This window comes from Solea solea, chromosome 6, assembly GCF_958295425.1.
Source record: "Solea solea chromosome 6, fSolSol10.1, whole genome shotgun sequence".
In the NCBI taxonomy this organism is placed as follows: Eukaryota; Metazoa; Chordata; class Actinopteri; order Pleuronectiformes; family Soleidae; genus Solea; species Solea solea.
In genome coordinates this window covers 28,307,689-28,322,453 of record NC_081139.1, presented here as the reverse complement: position 1 = coordinate 28,322,453, position 14,765 = coordinate 28,307,689, and the positions used below count along the sequence as shown (strand labels likewise).

At 48.9% G+C, this 14,765-nt stretch overlaps 1 protein-coding gene across 3 annotated transcripts; it reads right to left on the bottom strand.

Annotated features, from left to right (window-relative positions):
* Window positions 1–427: 427 nt before the first annotated feature.
* On the bottom strand, window positions 428–14,457 carry pik3c2b (phosphatidylinositol-4-phosphate 3-kinase, catalytic subunit type 2 beta). 3 transcript variants are annotated; one of them, XM_058632486.1, is made up of 33 exons: window positions 14,198–14,457; window positions 12,743–13,573; window positions 12,452–12,552; window positions 12,189–12,349; window positions 11,999–12,119; window positions 11,590–11,701; window positions 11,411–11,490; window positions 8,892–8,955; window positions 8,659–8,805; window positions 8,507–8,540; window positions 8,203–8,398; window positions 7,831–7,953; window positions 7,571–7,738; window positions 6,709–6,823; window positions 6,417–6,559; window positions 6,140–6,328; window positions 5,971–6,064; window positions 5,805–5,899; window positions 5,515–5,695; window positions 5,339–5,446; window positions 5,161–5,253; window positions 4,965–5,094; window positions 4,374–4,510; window positions 4,113–4,282; window positions 3,886–4,042; window positions 3,646–3,755; window positions 2,597–2,792; window positions 2,362–2,486; window positions 2,167–2,284; window positions 1,982–2,057; window positions 1,711–1,817; window positions 1,492–1,620; window positions 428–1,323 (listed from the first exon to the last, which is right to left on the bottom strand). In XM_058632486.1, the coding sequence occupies exons 2-33, from the start codon at window positions 13,520–13,522 to the stop codon at window positions 1,132–1,134; spliced, it is 4,752 nt and encodes a 1,583-aa protein (XP_058488469.1). In that variant the 5' UTR covers window positions 13,523–13,573; window positions 14,198–14,457; the 3' UTR covers window positions 428–1,131. The 3 variants fall into 3 exon arrangements, with proteins under 3 accessions (XP_058488469.1, XP_058488470.1, XP_058488471.1); XM_058632487.1 differs by having other exon boundaries at window positions 12,743–13,568; XM_058632488.1 differs by lacking the exons at window positions 428–1,323; window positions 1,492–1,620; window positions 1,711–1,817; ... (2 more) ...; window positions 2,362–2,486; window positions 2,597–2,792 and adding an exon at window positions 2,800–3,571.
* Between the last annotated feature and the right edge of the window lie 308 nt (window positions 14,458–14,765).

Sequence of the window (14,765 nt, the reverse complement as noted above, 5' to 3'; positions counted from 1 at the left end):
GAGGAATATTACAATATTATCAGAAAGTTCTGAAATCATGTAAGATTGACAGAAACATTCTGGAAATATTCCAATTGGAAAAGCCCACTAAAAATCCAAAAAAATCAATTTTACAGAATTGGTGAAAAAGAGAAAGGTTTATGTACAGGAACATTAAAGTTTAATTCTGTTCTGTTTGTTTCTGTCAAGCTGCAACAAAGTGGATCCGAGATTTACTGTAGACCAGGTCTCACATGGTCTGGTCTATAACAGGACCTGGTCCTCAGACTGTCCTCACATGTGTCTTTCTCTGTCCCTTATTTGGACACAAGTCAGTTTCCTGAGTTAAAGATAGTTCCCGATGTTTACACACACACACACACTCACATGCACACACGCACACACACACTCACACACTCACACATTCACACATTCACACACAACAAACTTATCAATTCAAGTTTATTTTTAGTGCAAACAATAAAAAACATGAAGAATCAAAGTTAGATGTTAATAACAGTGTTGCTCTGTGTGTGAGTGTGTGTGAATGTGTACCTGTGTGTTTGTGTGTATGTGTGTCCTCCTGTACACCTTCATCAGAATAAGTTTACTATGATCAATAATCTGATCACAAGAAACTCATTTTAATGTCCAGTGTAAAGACGACTTTAATCAGCTGACTGTCACATGATGACTGTCACATGATGTCACGTCACATGATGTCACGTCACATAATGTCACTCCCTTTGTGGCTGCAGCATACAGACAGAGGTCAAAGGTCAAGATGAGACATGAATCACAATCAAAACCACTCCCAATTAATTAAACAAATGCACCACCCTGACCACGCCCATCTCCTTATCCATGGCCACGCCCCCTGGCTTGTCTCTGCTGTCCTTGATTCAAGTCACTGGAATGAGTTAATGCAGTGTTCTGTCCTGGAAAATCCTGGAAAGTTTTTATTTGAAGGATTAAAAAAGTCATAAATCAGCTTCTTCTTCCTTTTCCCAGCATGCATTAGTGCTGAGTGAGCGTTTTTTTCTGCGATGATGACGATGATGATGTCACTCAGGTGACCTTACACCTTTAGCCATCAGTCATAAGGCTTTTACTCTGAAAGACTTTCTTCCATCCTCTCTATCTTTAAATCCATCAGTGGGCGGAGTCTGAGGGGGCGGCGCCCAGCGGGTGCCAGTCGACCCAGTGCTGACCAGGAAGCAGGTTGTTGAGCGGGATGAAGGTCTCTGCGAGCAGCGTATTCTCCCAGAACGCTCCGTCTGCAACCACGCGCAGGTGGATCAGCCTCTGCTGCAGGTCGCCACCAGGGATTCGCTCGTACACCAGCTGTGGGCGGGGCATATGTCAGGTAAAATTGTACAAAGGTAGAAGTTAGCCACCAGGGGCCGCTCACTAGTTTCAGCTTCAGTTTGTCAAATATCTTCACATTTAGAGGACAATAATATGAGAGGAGACCAGAGTGTGACATCACATGATCACATGGTCAGACCATACCATCTCATTGTAGGTGGGGTTACAGGTGCGTCGTGCTGCCTTCGTCTTCCTCTTACTCGTCTTCTGAGGGTCAGGAAGCAGATAGAGCTTCACATATGGATCTGGATCAGTGCCGTCCTGAAGAGGCTGCTACGCACACACACACAAAGAGGGAGAGAGGTTTGAGCAGCTGCGTTTGTCAGAACTGAACCTCTCACACTCACTCACTCACTCACTCACCAGTCCTCGTATGTGCATGACCATGATGAAGAGTTTGTCGTTCTTGTAGCAGATGGACAGTTTGACTTCACCAAGCTCCGCCCCTGCAGCTGGAGCCCAGGACAGCTCTGTAACACACACATGCACACACAGACTATTACCAGCCTGAATAAACGTCACATGATCAAGCAGCATTCATGTGTTCATCTCCAGTTGATACATGAACTGCATGTCGTCACAGACATCATCTCAGTGGATGTTAACCTGTGACCTTTGACCTGTGTGTGTGTACCTGCTGGTTTGCTGCTCGTTGGTCCTGGTCTCTCATCTCTGGGCAGAGGATGAAAGAAGGTGTAGACCAGGTCACACTGTAACACACACACAGACACTATTGTTCTTGCTTCCTGTGTGTGTGTGTGTGTGTGTGTGTGTGTGTGTGTGTGTGTGTGAGACGATGACCTCATTGATGGCACTGACCTGTGTGACCTCGGGGTCAGTGTGGATCAGGTGCCACACGTAACCATTCAGCTCGTCTTTCCTCCTGTCGGCCATCGCTTCACCTCGAGATCGACCAATCACAAAGCGGCTGGGGAAACTGTGGGCGGGGCAAATACATGACAAACTCTGTGTCTATGTGTGTGCGTGCGCGTGAGTGTGAGTGTGTGTATAAACCTGGGCAGTGTAGATGATGGAAACATCAGTCTCAGTTTACTGTGAAGTTCCTGAAACTCTTCAAATGTTCTCTGGACGAGCTGAACTTCCTGTTGTGATTCACGCTCCACCTTCACCACGAACGCCTGACACACACACACACACACACACACACACACACAGAGTCACACACTCACTCACACAGTCACATATACTGTATATACACACACACACTCACACACTCAGGTGGACTCACATAGGTCTTGGTACTGGTCCGGACGTGTCTGCAGATGAACAGGTTCCTGATGACCCCGTCAGTCTTCATGGTGTGAACTCTGGGGGCGAACGACAGCGACTCTCTCTCCTCTGAACACGTGAACTTCATCTGAGCCAAGTTATGGATGAAGAAGTTCAGTTTTGTCGCCACGCTGCCCAGACTGGACTCTATCAACCTGAGACACGGGGGCGGAGCCAAACATATCACTACGTTACTGTGTGTGTGTGTGTGTCCACGCTGCCCAGACTGGACTCTATCAACCTGAGACACGGGGGCGGAGCCAAACATATCACTACGTTACTGTGTGTGTGTGTGTCCACGCTGCCCAGACTGGACTCTATCAACCTGAGACACGGGGGCGGAGCCAAACATATCACTACGTTACTGTGTGTGTGTGTGTCCACGCTGCCCAGACTGGACTCTATCAACCTGAGACACGGGGGCGGAGCCAAACATATCACTACGTTACTGTGTGTGTGTCCACGCTGCCCAGACTGGACTCTATCAACCTGAGACACGGGGCGGAGCCAAACATATCACTACGTTACTGTGTGTGTGTGTGTGTCCACGCTGCCCAGACTGGACTCTATCAACCTGAGACACGGGGGCGGAGCCAAACATATCACTACGTTACTGTGTGTGTGTGTGTGTGTGTGTGTGTGTCCACGCTGTCCAGACTGGACTCTATCAACCTGAGACACGGGGGCGGAGCCAAACATATCACTACGTTACTGTGTGTGTGTGTGTTTCCACGCTGCCCAGACTGGACTCTATCAACCTGAGACATGGGGGCGGAGCCAAACATATCACTACGTTACTGTGTGTGTGTGTGTGTGTGTGTCCACGCTGCCCAGACTGGACTCTATCAACCTGAGACATGGGGGCGGAGCCAAACATATCACTACGTTACTGTGTGTGTGTGTGTCCACGCTGCCCAGACTGGACTCTATCAACCTGAGACACAGGGGCGGAGCCAATCACATCACCACCTTTACTGTGTGTGTGTATGTGTGTGCGTGTGTGTGTACCTGGTGAAGTACATGGTGGCGTCTGCCTCAGACTCATGAGGTCTCAGAGCGCAGTAAACATACTTTAGATCCTCCAGATCTGACAGTTCAGGGATTCCACAGGACAGCATCTGAGAGACAGAGAACGGACACCTTAAAACTAGTTTTAACGTTAAAACTAGTGTGAGAGACTCACCAGTCCCAGCAGGTTGAGGAACAGGTGTGTGTGTGTGTGTGTGTGTATGTGTGTGTGACACTCACCAGTCCCAGCAGGTTGAGGAACAGGTGTGTGTGTTTCCTGATCACATTATAAGCTTCACAGCAAAGATCTACAAAGTCGTGGAAGCGACTTGAAGGTTTGTCTCCTCCATTGATGACATAAGCCATGTCTGAGGTGAAGACGAAGGGGGCACGGTCTCTGCACAAGACATCGACATCATCATCACCATCATCACCATCTTTATCATCATCACCATCATCACTCTCACCTCTTGATGTTTCCAAACATCTGGGCGTGTCCTAAGAACTTGCCAAAGTCGATATGGAACATGTGACCACTGGTCTTCAACATGATGTTGTCATTGTGACGGTCACAGATTCCCAGGATGTAGGTGGCCACGCAGCAGCCTGCACACGAGAAGATGAAGTTCTCCACCGCCTACACACAAACACACACACACACACACACACACAGTCACCTCACTGACCCTGCACGTGTCTGTGTGTGTGTGTGTGTGTGTGTGTGTTACCTTGTCGTACTGGTCATCAGTAGGGTTGTGTTTGAGGAGCCAGTCAGCCAGAGGTCGATCTTTGAAAGATCCTGTGACTCCATGTTCAACCTGGATCCTCCTCAGAGTGTCAGCATGAGGAATCATCTCCACCATCCCTGACCACAGGTCACACACACACACATATCTGACCACAGGTCTCACACACATACAAATCTGACCACAGGTCACACACACACACACATATCTGACCACACGTCACTCACACACACACATCTGACCACAGGTCACACACACACACACATCTGACCACAGGTCACACACACATACAAATCTGACCACAGGTCACACCCACACACATATCTGACCACACGTCACTCACACACACACACACACACACACACACACACACACACACACACACACCTGACCACAGGTCACACACACATACAAATCTGACCACAGGTCACACACACACATCTGACCACAGGTCACACACACACACATATCTGACCACAGGTTACACACACACACACACACACACACATATCTGACCACAGGTCACACACACACATACATCTGACCACAGGTCACACACACACACACACTCACCTCGTCCTCTGCCAGTGGAAAAACATTTGAAGAGGACCATCCTCATGTCCAGACCCTCATGGATCCAGATCTTGTTCATGATGCGGATCATCTGCAGAGTCAGCATGTCCTGCCGCAGATCATCTCCTGACTGGAAATACAGAGAGGTCAGAGGTCATGCTGAGGACATGGCGTTGGCGGTGCATTCAGGTTTTACCTTGAAGATGACGTTGACGTTGTCTCCCAGAGGATCCAGGTTTTGGAAGGACAGTTTGAGAGGGACAGCGTTGGAGTTGAAGAAGGAGCACGACTGTCAAAGGAAAAAAACAACTGAAGCCTGCCCACATGGTGGTCTGCAGAACCAGTGGGTTGTGGTTCTGGTTGCGGTTCTGTACCTGGATGTTGATTCCCTTGACGAGCAGCGCCGGGTTCAGAGGAAGTCTGCAACTACTGTTCACCGAGAAGAACTGCTTCATCTCATCCAGACCGTCTCTGAGGACAGACTGCAACACAGACATCCCATCATGTCCATGACATCACAGGTCTCCAGGTGGTGCTGTGTCCTTCCTACCTGTCTGCTGGACAGAGGCGCGTCTCGCACTCTGTGAGCGAGCTTGGTGAGGATGGAGACGAGCCAGCACTGACGGTCAAACTGGTCCCGCAGACCTCGGCCTGCGCAGCACAGCAGAGCGGCCAGCAGGTGCTGATAGCGAGCACTGAACTGACTGTCCTGCAGGTTGTCCTTCAGCAGCCTGACACAAACACACACAATGAGACACACAATGCCTTCCGCTCATGACATCACTGCATGATGACACAGGAAGTCTGGTGTCACTTCCTGTGTGTGAAGACGTTTCTCACCAGAACAGAGAGTGAGACACACGGATGTCCCCGATGGCTCGTCTGAGGAGGAACCGGACCAGAGAACTGTCCAGGTAACACTCGTACTTCAGAGCCTGAGACACACACACAGTCAGAGCCTGAGACACACACACACACACACACACACTCAGAGGCGTGTCTTTACCTGGACCAGCTGAGGCAGGAAGTCCAGCAGCTCTGGGTCAGAGATGGAGTCCATCCACTGGACCGCGGTCCTCCTCAGCTCCTGGTCAGGAAACCTAAAACACACCATGATGATGTCACATGTTAACACCTTCTGACACACACCTGACTCTCAGTGGAACAGGACGTACGAGGCATGGAGGAGTCCCAGGGCGTCCAGATGACCCAGACACGCCCACTGTCTGAGCAGTGCATAGATCTCAGGCAGACACGCCCACTGCCAGCAGGGGGCGCTGGCCAGAACCAGAGGCAGAGCTGCACTCTCCTCCTGACAGAAGGCCTTCTTCTCCCACAGGAGACGCTTATCGTCCACCGTCAACCTGAGGACACAGAAGCTAATGCTAATGCTAACTGTGTGTGTGTGTGTCTGTGTGTCTCTATGTCTCCATGTCTGTGTGCGTGTCTGACCAGAAGAAGGACTTCTTATGCAGGACGTCCTGCAGCTGGATCTGACTGATGGAGTCCAGTCTGGAGAAGACGTACTGAGGACAGAAGTCTGCAGGAGGAGGAGTACTGAAGAAGATCTCAAAGGACGAGGTGGGGAAGTCCACCTGAGACACACACAGAGACACAACACACACACACACATTCTGCTAAATTAGCAACATCAGCTTAACAAAACTTGCTATAGCAGCTAAAGTTAGCATTTTAATGTCAAAATTTTAAGATACTAAACATGTGTGTGTCTCTGCGTGTGTACCTGCACTATCACACTGTCTGGTTGACTGAAGTTTGGTGAACTTGTGCGGGCGTTTCCACTCCTGCCCGGGGTTGAAGGCCACAGGCCCAGTAACTTCCTGCCACATGTCAGGACACTGTCCCGGCACACACACACACACACACACACCTCAGTTTGTCATTTCCTTAGTGGCAGTAGGAATTGTGTGGGAAACACACTCATTTGTGTATGAGAACATTTTTTTACAGTTAACATAAAGACTGGAAACAGCTAATGTAAGCATACACACTGGAAACAGCCAATGTTAGCATAAAGATTGGAAACAGCTAATGTTAGCATAAAGACTGGAAACAGCTAATGTTAGCATAAAGACTGAAAACAGCTCATGTTAGCATAAAGATTGGAAACAGCTAATGTTAGCATAAAGACTGTTAGCATAAACCTGGAAACAGCTTATGTTAGCATAAAGATTGGAAACGGCTTATGTTAGCATAAAGATTGGAAACAGCTAATGTTAGCATAAAGAATGTTAGCATAAACCTGGAAACAGCTTATGTTAACATAAAGATTGGAAACAGCTAATGTTAGCATAAATACTGTTAGCATAAACCTGGAAGCAGCTTATGTTAGCATAAATACTGGAAAAAGCTAATGTTAGCATAAATACTGGAAACAGCTAATGTTAGCATACACACTGGAAACAGCTAATGTTAGCATAAAGACTGTTAGCATAAACCTGGAAACAGCTTATGTTAGCATAAATACTGGAAACAGCTAACGTTAGCATAAAGACTGGAAAAAGCTAATGTTAGCATAAAGAGTAGTAGCTTAGCATGAAGCATTGTGGGAGGGACATCCTGTGTCCCAGCGTCACATGACTCACTGTCTGAAGTTGAAGAGTGGCATGGTGACCCAGCCCAGAGCCTCCATGCTGCGGCGCTGCTTCCCCTTCTCCTCCGCTCCTCCAGGGGGAGGCAGAGCGCTGGCAAACAGTGTCACAGTCAGCTGAGACTCTCGGGGAAGCTGGTTGATCTGCACCGGGAAACACACCCTACAGGTGGACACAGGAACTGCAGATCACAACAGGTTTGTGACACCATCAGCTGAGGTGCAAGTGATGACATCATCAGCTGAGGTACATACCTCTGGTCCCACACCACCAGGTGGAACAGGTATTTGCTGACCGATTGTTTGCTGGTGTGCTGTGGTGCGCAGAGCTCCACCCCTCCATGAGTCAGAGAGCAGGACAGGAAGAAACCCTCATAACTGACCAATCAGAGAGCAGGACAGAGACATGACGTCAGTATGAGGTCAAACACAGAGGAGCTGTGTCTCATTCCAGGGTCTGTGAAGTCTGGATCCGTCATCCAGATGTTGTCAAAATTTGTCACAGCGTTGTGGGCGTGTCCTAATTGCCACAGGAATCGTGGACTCCCCCTCATGATTATTGATCATATGGACTTATATCATCATATAAGTCATATTGAGTGTGTGTGTGTGTGTGTGTGTGTGTACCTGGTGGCCCAGGTGATGGGGATCCTGTGAGCGGCATACACATTGAAGGACAGCACGCTGGTGACAAGCCCCGCCTCCTGCACCGGCGCGGTGTGGCAGTGACTCTGCGGAGTGGTGTGGAAGTTGGCATTAAATGTGCTGCAGTACAACTCCACCAGATCCAAGATGGCCGCCGTCAGCTTCTCCACCACTTTCTCTGTGAAACAAGACAAAGCCCAGCAGCATGAGGGCAGAGTCAGGGTGCGACCAATCATTTTACAACTGCTCTCACCCTGCATGTGTGTGTGTGTGTGTGTGTGCTGACCTCTGTTCTCTCTGACAGCCAGCACTGATGCATCCTGGGAGGACAGACAGACGACAGACAGAGGTGTGACTTCACATCACAGATGACTGCTGTGAACATGCTTCTTCTATTATTTCTGGGTCAAAGGTCAGGGTTGTGTCTCCTGTCCTCACCTTTAGGACTTTGGGCTGCAGGCGACAGGGGCATGCTGGGAGCTGGCTGAGGGCAGAGGTCACATCAGGCGTTTCCACAGCAGCTAACGAGCTGCAGAGCGCTTTAACCGACTGGACGAGACGCTCGACGTGCAGAGATAGCTCCACCTTCAGAGACGGAGGACAAGGAGACGAGGTTTGACTGGGAGGGAGGACACTTTGTCCTCAGTGGAAGTGAAAGTCATGTGATTTACCTCTGACAGCAGGAAACACTCAGCTTCATTATGAAAGGTGTCCAACAACAGAGTCAGAGCCTCTCTGTAACACAAACAACACAACAACAGAGTCAGAGCCTCTCTGTAACACAAACAACACAACAACAACTGAGTCAGAGCCTCTCTGTAACACAAACACAACAACAACAACAACACAACAACAACAACAACACAACAACAACAGAGTCAGCGCCTCTCTGTAACACAAGCAACACAACAACAGTCAGAGCCTCTCTGTAACACAAACAGCACAACAACAAAGTCAGTGCCTCTCTGTAACACAAACAACACCACAACAGAGTCAGAGCCTCTCTGTAACACAAACAACACAACAACAGAGTCAGAGCCTCTCTGTAACACAAACAACACAACAACAACTGAGTCAGAGCCTCTCTGTAACACAAACACAACAACACAACAACAACAGAGTCAGCGCCTCTCTGTAACACAAACAGCACAACAACAAAGTCAGTGCCTCTCTGTAACACAAACAACACCACAACAGAGTCAGAGCCTCTCTGTAACACAAACAACACAACAACAACAAAAACAGAGTCAGAGCCTCTCTGTAACACAAACAACACAACAAAGGTCATAGCCTCTCTGTAACACAAACAGCACAACAACAACAGAGTCAGAGCCTCTCTGTAACACAAACACAACAGCAACACAACAACAGAGTCAGAGCCTCTCTGTAACACAAACAACACAATGACAGAGTCAGAGCCTCTCTGTAACACAAACACAACAACAACAACAACAACAGAGTCAGAGCCTCTCTGTAACACAAACACAACAACAACAGTCAGAGCCTCTCTGTAACACAAACAACACAACAACAAAGTCAGAGCCTCTCTGTAACACAAACATAACAACAAAGTCAGAGCCTCTCTGTAACACAAACAACACAATAACAGAGTCAGAGCCTCTCTGTAACACAAACAACACAACAACCGAGTCAGAGCCTCTCTGTAACACAAACAACACAACAACAACAACAACGTCAGAGCCTCTCTGTAACATAAACAACACAATAACAACAACAGAGTCAGAGCCTCTCTGTAACACAAACAACACAACAACAACAGAGTCATGGCCTCTCTGTAACACAAACACAACAGCAACACAACAACAGAGTCAGAGCCTCTCTGTAACACAAGCAACACAACAACAGTGTCAGAGCCTCTCTGTAACACAAACACAACAACAACAACACAATAACAACAGAGTCAGTGCCTCTCTGTAACACAAACAACAGAGTCAGAGCCTCTCTGTAACACAAACAACACAACAACAACAACAGTCAGGGCCTCTCTGTAACACAAACAACACAACAACAGAGTCAGAGCCTCTCTGTAACACAACAGCAACACAACAACAGAGTCAGAGCCTCTCTGTAACACAAACAACACAACAACAGAGTCAGAGCCTCTCTGTAACACAAACACAACAACAACACAACAACAACGGAGTCAGCGCCTCTCTGTAACACAAACAACACAACAGTCAGAGCCTCTCTGTAACACAAACAGCACAACAACAAAGTCAGAGCCTCTCTGTTACACAAACAACACAACAACAACAGAGTCAGAGCCTCTCTGTAACACAAACAACACAACAACAACAACAACACAGTCAGAGCCTCTCTGTAACACAAACAACACGACAACAACAGAGTCAGAGCCTCTCTGTAACACAAACAACACAACAACAGAGTCAGAGCCTCTCTGTAACACAAACAACACAACAACAACAGAGTCAGAGCCTCTCAGTAAGACAAACACAACAACAACACAACAACAACAACAGAGTCAGCGCCTCTCTGTAACACAAACAACACAACAGTCAGAGCCTCTCTGTAACACAAACAGCACAACAACAAAGTCAGCGCCTCTCTGTAACACAAACAACACAACAACAGAGTCAGAGCCTCTCTGTAACACAAACAACACCACAACAGAATCAGAGCATCTCTGTAACACAAACAACAACAGAGTCAGAGCCTCTCTGTAACATAAACAACACCAGAGTCAGAGCCTCTCTGTAACACAAACAACAGAACAACAACAGAGTCAGAGCCTCTCTGTAACACAAACACAACAGCAACACAACAACAGAGTCAGAGCCTCTCTGTAACACAAACAACACAACAACAGAGTCAGAGCCTCTCTGTAACACAAACACAACAACACAACAACAACAACAGAGTCAGAGCCTCCCTGTAACACAAACACAACAACAGTCAGAGCCTCTCTGTAACACAAACAACACAACAACAAAGTCAGAGCCTCTCTGTAACACAAACAACATAACAACAAAGTCAGAGCCTCTCTGTAACACAAACAACACAACAACAACAGAGTCAGAGCCTCTCTATCACACAAACAACACAACAACAGCCTCTCTGTAAACACACAGCTCCTCTGCTGCCTCGTGTGGTCTCTTTGTCTCACAGTGAGATAAAGACGTGATCATGTGACGTAGACTCCTCCCCTCACCTGGTGACGGTCTGTTTGATTGGACGCTCCTGCAGCAGGATGCAGTGATTCATGGAGGAGGAGGAGTCATCGTCTTCTTCCTGTCAAACAATACAGTGTGTGAGTGTGTTTGTGTCTGTGTGTGCGTGTGTGTGTGTGTGTGTGTGTGTGTGTGTGTGTGTGTGTGTGTGTGTTCAGACCGTGCGGGACAGCTCTGTGTTGATCTCTGATCTCTTGACGAGGACAAGACGAACGTCCCAGTCAAACTTAAGACACTGATGGACAAACTCTACAGAAGCCAGAGTCTGAGAGCTGAAGGGGGCGGGTGGGGAGAGGGAGGGAGGGGGAAGACAGGGTAGGACAGACGGACAGATGTGAGCGGCTGAAGGAAACAGATAATAACTGTTATTGTTTCACTGCAGGAAGTTTAGTCTCTCACACACACACACACACGCAGCTGCAGCTGGTGTGTGTGTGTGTGTGTGTGTGTGTGTGTAAAAACACTGCTTCACTGTTAAACATTTGTGTTTAGGCATAGACAAACAGAAACTTACGCCGAGCAGTGAAAATCTACTTCCTGTTTACGTTGGTCACATGACCATGACTTACTTGTTGAAGAACTCATCATGACCGATGACCTTCAGCAGATACTGGTCCACGTCTAGGTGATCCAGATCCTCCTGAGAGTAGCACAGGGTCTGATAGATGAGCAGGTCCACGGTGGACGAACCTGGGACACAGGGACAAGAGTTTTCCACCTGTGTGGCCTTTTATTTTGAAGAGACAGTTGACGTCCTACCGTCACAGGTGAAGGTGAGCGGTTCTCTGGAGATCTCACTGATGATGGTGACCTTCACACTGACCCCCAGACCCTGATGCAGCTCCTCCTGACCCACGGACGGAGACCACACCAAGCCGGCATTCTTTGACCGGTCACTGGACGGATACGCCGAGCGTAACCTGGACCCAAGGACCCGAGGACACGAGTCAGGAGGACGGACAGGTGTCTCTGTGTGTCTGTGTGTGTCTGTGTCTGTGTGTGTGTGTGTGTGTGTTACTCACACATCCAGCATGTGACAGAAAGCCGCCACCTCCTCGTCTCTTTCCTCTGAAACCTGGAACAGTTCATAACCAAAGCCATTCATCCTGGACCCCAGAGACACCTGTCAGTCAAACACAGAGACCACCAGTCACAGGACAGACCACCACAACTGACCAATCACAGGACAGACCACCACGACTGACCAATCACAGGACAGACCACCACGACTGACCAATCACAGGAGAGTTAAACCAGACTTAAACCTGAAGTTAAACCCGAGGTTATCTAGACTTCAGTTAGCTGGTTCTTACTGGGTCGGCAGAAACTCGTCGCTGGTTCCTCTTGCTCTTGGGAATGGATATGTGGGTTCTGGGTGGGACCTGTGGGGGGAGGGTCTTACTCCGAGCCACAGGCTTCCCTGATTGGTCCCCGTTGACCCTGCGACCTCGAGGCCGGCTCCCGCTGAGTGTGGACAGCGAGTCGTTGAAGTTGTCATTGTTCAGCTCTGTTGACATCACTTTGGGCAGGTCCAAGTCCGGCGTGAACAGGTTCACGTCACGGGGTGGGGCGGAGCCTCGAGGAGGCAGGGCGGGGTTCTCTGAGCCTGAGGAGGGAAGGATCGGGTTCCGGGGTGGGATGGCGGGCGGCACGTCATCTGGAAACGAGGAGAGTCCTTTAGAGAGAAACCCTGATCCAGATCCATGTGAGTCACCGAGGCCAGAGCCTGAAAGGTCCTGGACCATGGCGGGTTCTGGAATCTCCAGGATGAGCATAGATTCTTTGACAAAGCCTCCATGAGGGGGGAGGGTCCTGGCTGGGATGGGAGGGGGAGACTGGGAGACTCCAGGCTGGTTCAGGGAGGACTCAGATCTAGACAGTGGTCTCAGCTGGCCCTCTCCTGCGGGGGTGGAGCCGGTTTGACTGGGAGCAGTTTTGGTTCCTGTTCCACTTTTGTCCTGTTTGAGCCGTGACAGAGCGTCGTACTCCATCTGAAGAGCCTCGGCCAGAACCAGCTCCTTCTGACTGAGACCCAGAGTCTCCAGACCCCAACCCGCCTCGCTGGCCTCATTCTGGGTCTGAGCCGCCGACATCACTCAGGCTGGGGGAGGAGCTTAGCAGCGAGGACACATGGAGCTGCTGAGCTGAGGACAGAGGACATGGATGTTTACATGAGACACTGTAAACAAATCAATCAATCAATCAATCAATCAATCAATCAATCAATCAACACTTCATCCTGAGCTTCAGTTAAACACATGACCCAAACAGGGCAGAGTCAGACACAGTGCAGGTCTTTGATTTGTGGAGGCTGACGAGCTCAGATGAGTCACGTAACCTTCAGCACCCACATCCTGGAACATTCACCGTTCCCATCAGTGACGTCACTTATTTTCACCCCGCTCAGCTGAGACAGGTGCATGTGACGTCATTAGAGATGTTTGCTTTTTACACCTGCAGCACCAACATCTCACTAATATAAATAATACTAAATCTGCCGCAAGTACCTGCTGCCAGGTGCACCATCTGTAAGCCGAACTCACCGGAACCCTAAACCTGTCCTCCCAGGACCATCAGAAAAGTTCTGACACAAACACGCTGCTGTCACAACACTGCTTTCTTTAAATGGTCACATTTTTGACTGGACTTAGGTTTGACCTTCTCCACACAGAAAGGCAGCGGTCCAGCAGAGAGAGACCGGATCTGAAGCTTCAGTCTCGGCTTAAATAACGTCATTCTCCGCGGGTTCGGTCTCCGCGGGTTCTTACCTATCTGCGGGTCTATGGTCGCCGGCGGCGGGCGGCGGGTGCCATTTTACTGCGGTTCACTTTCTGATTAACGCCGTCTGCTGACGCCCAAACACAGGAAGATATTGCGGGCTCCGCTCCGCTCCGGTCTGGTCTGGTCTGGTCCGGATCCTCACATTCAGCCCGCTGTGTCCGCCTCTGCTGACGGTAAACAAAGCGGTACGAGGCGGATCCGCCTCTGGAAGCCGGTCCCTGATCACGATCCTTAGCGAGAGTCCCTGGCCCCGTCATGCGCCGTCAAGTCAGCGGGAAACAACACAATACGCTTCTGGTTAGATTTTCAAAATAAGATGAACTCAGTCACATGTTCCCCAACAACGCGATTTAAAGAGCAGGTATGCGATCAAAGTGTTTTAAATTAAACTCAAATAAATTCAACATCAGCACCGTTTGACTGGGACCGAAATAAAAAATAAAAATATATATACAAGCTTCCGGTCACAGACTCAGGAAAAAGAAGAACAGGGACACCTGCTGGTAACACTCCACAGTGCCATGTACCTGACAAGTTATATGTTATAAATATAGA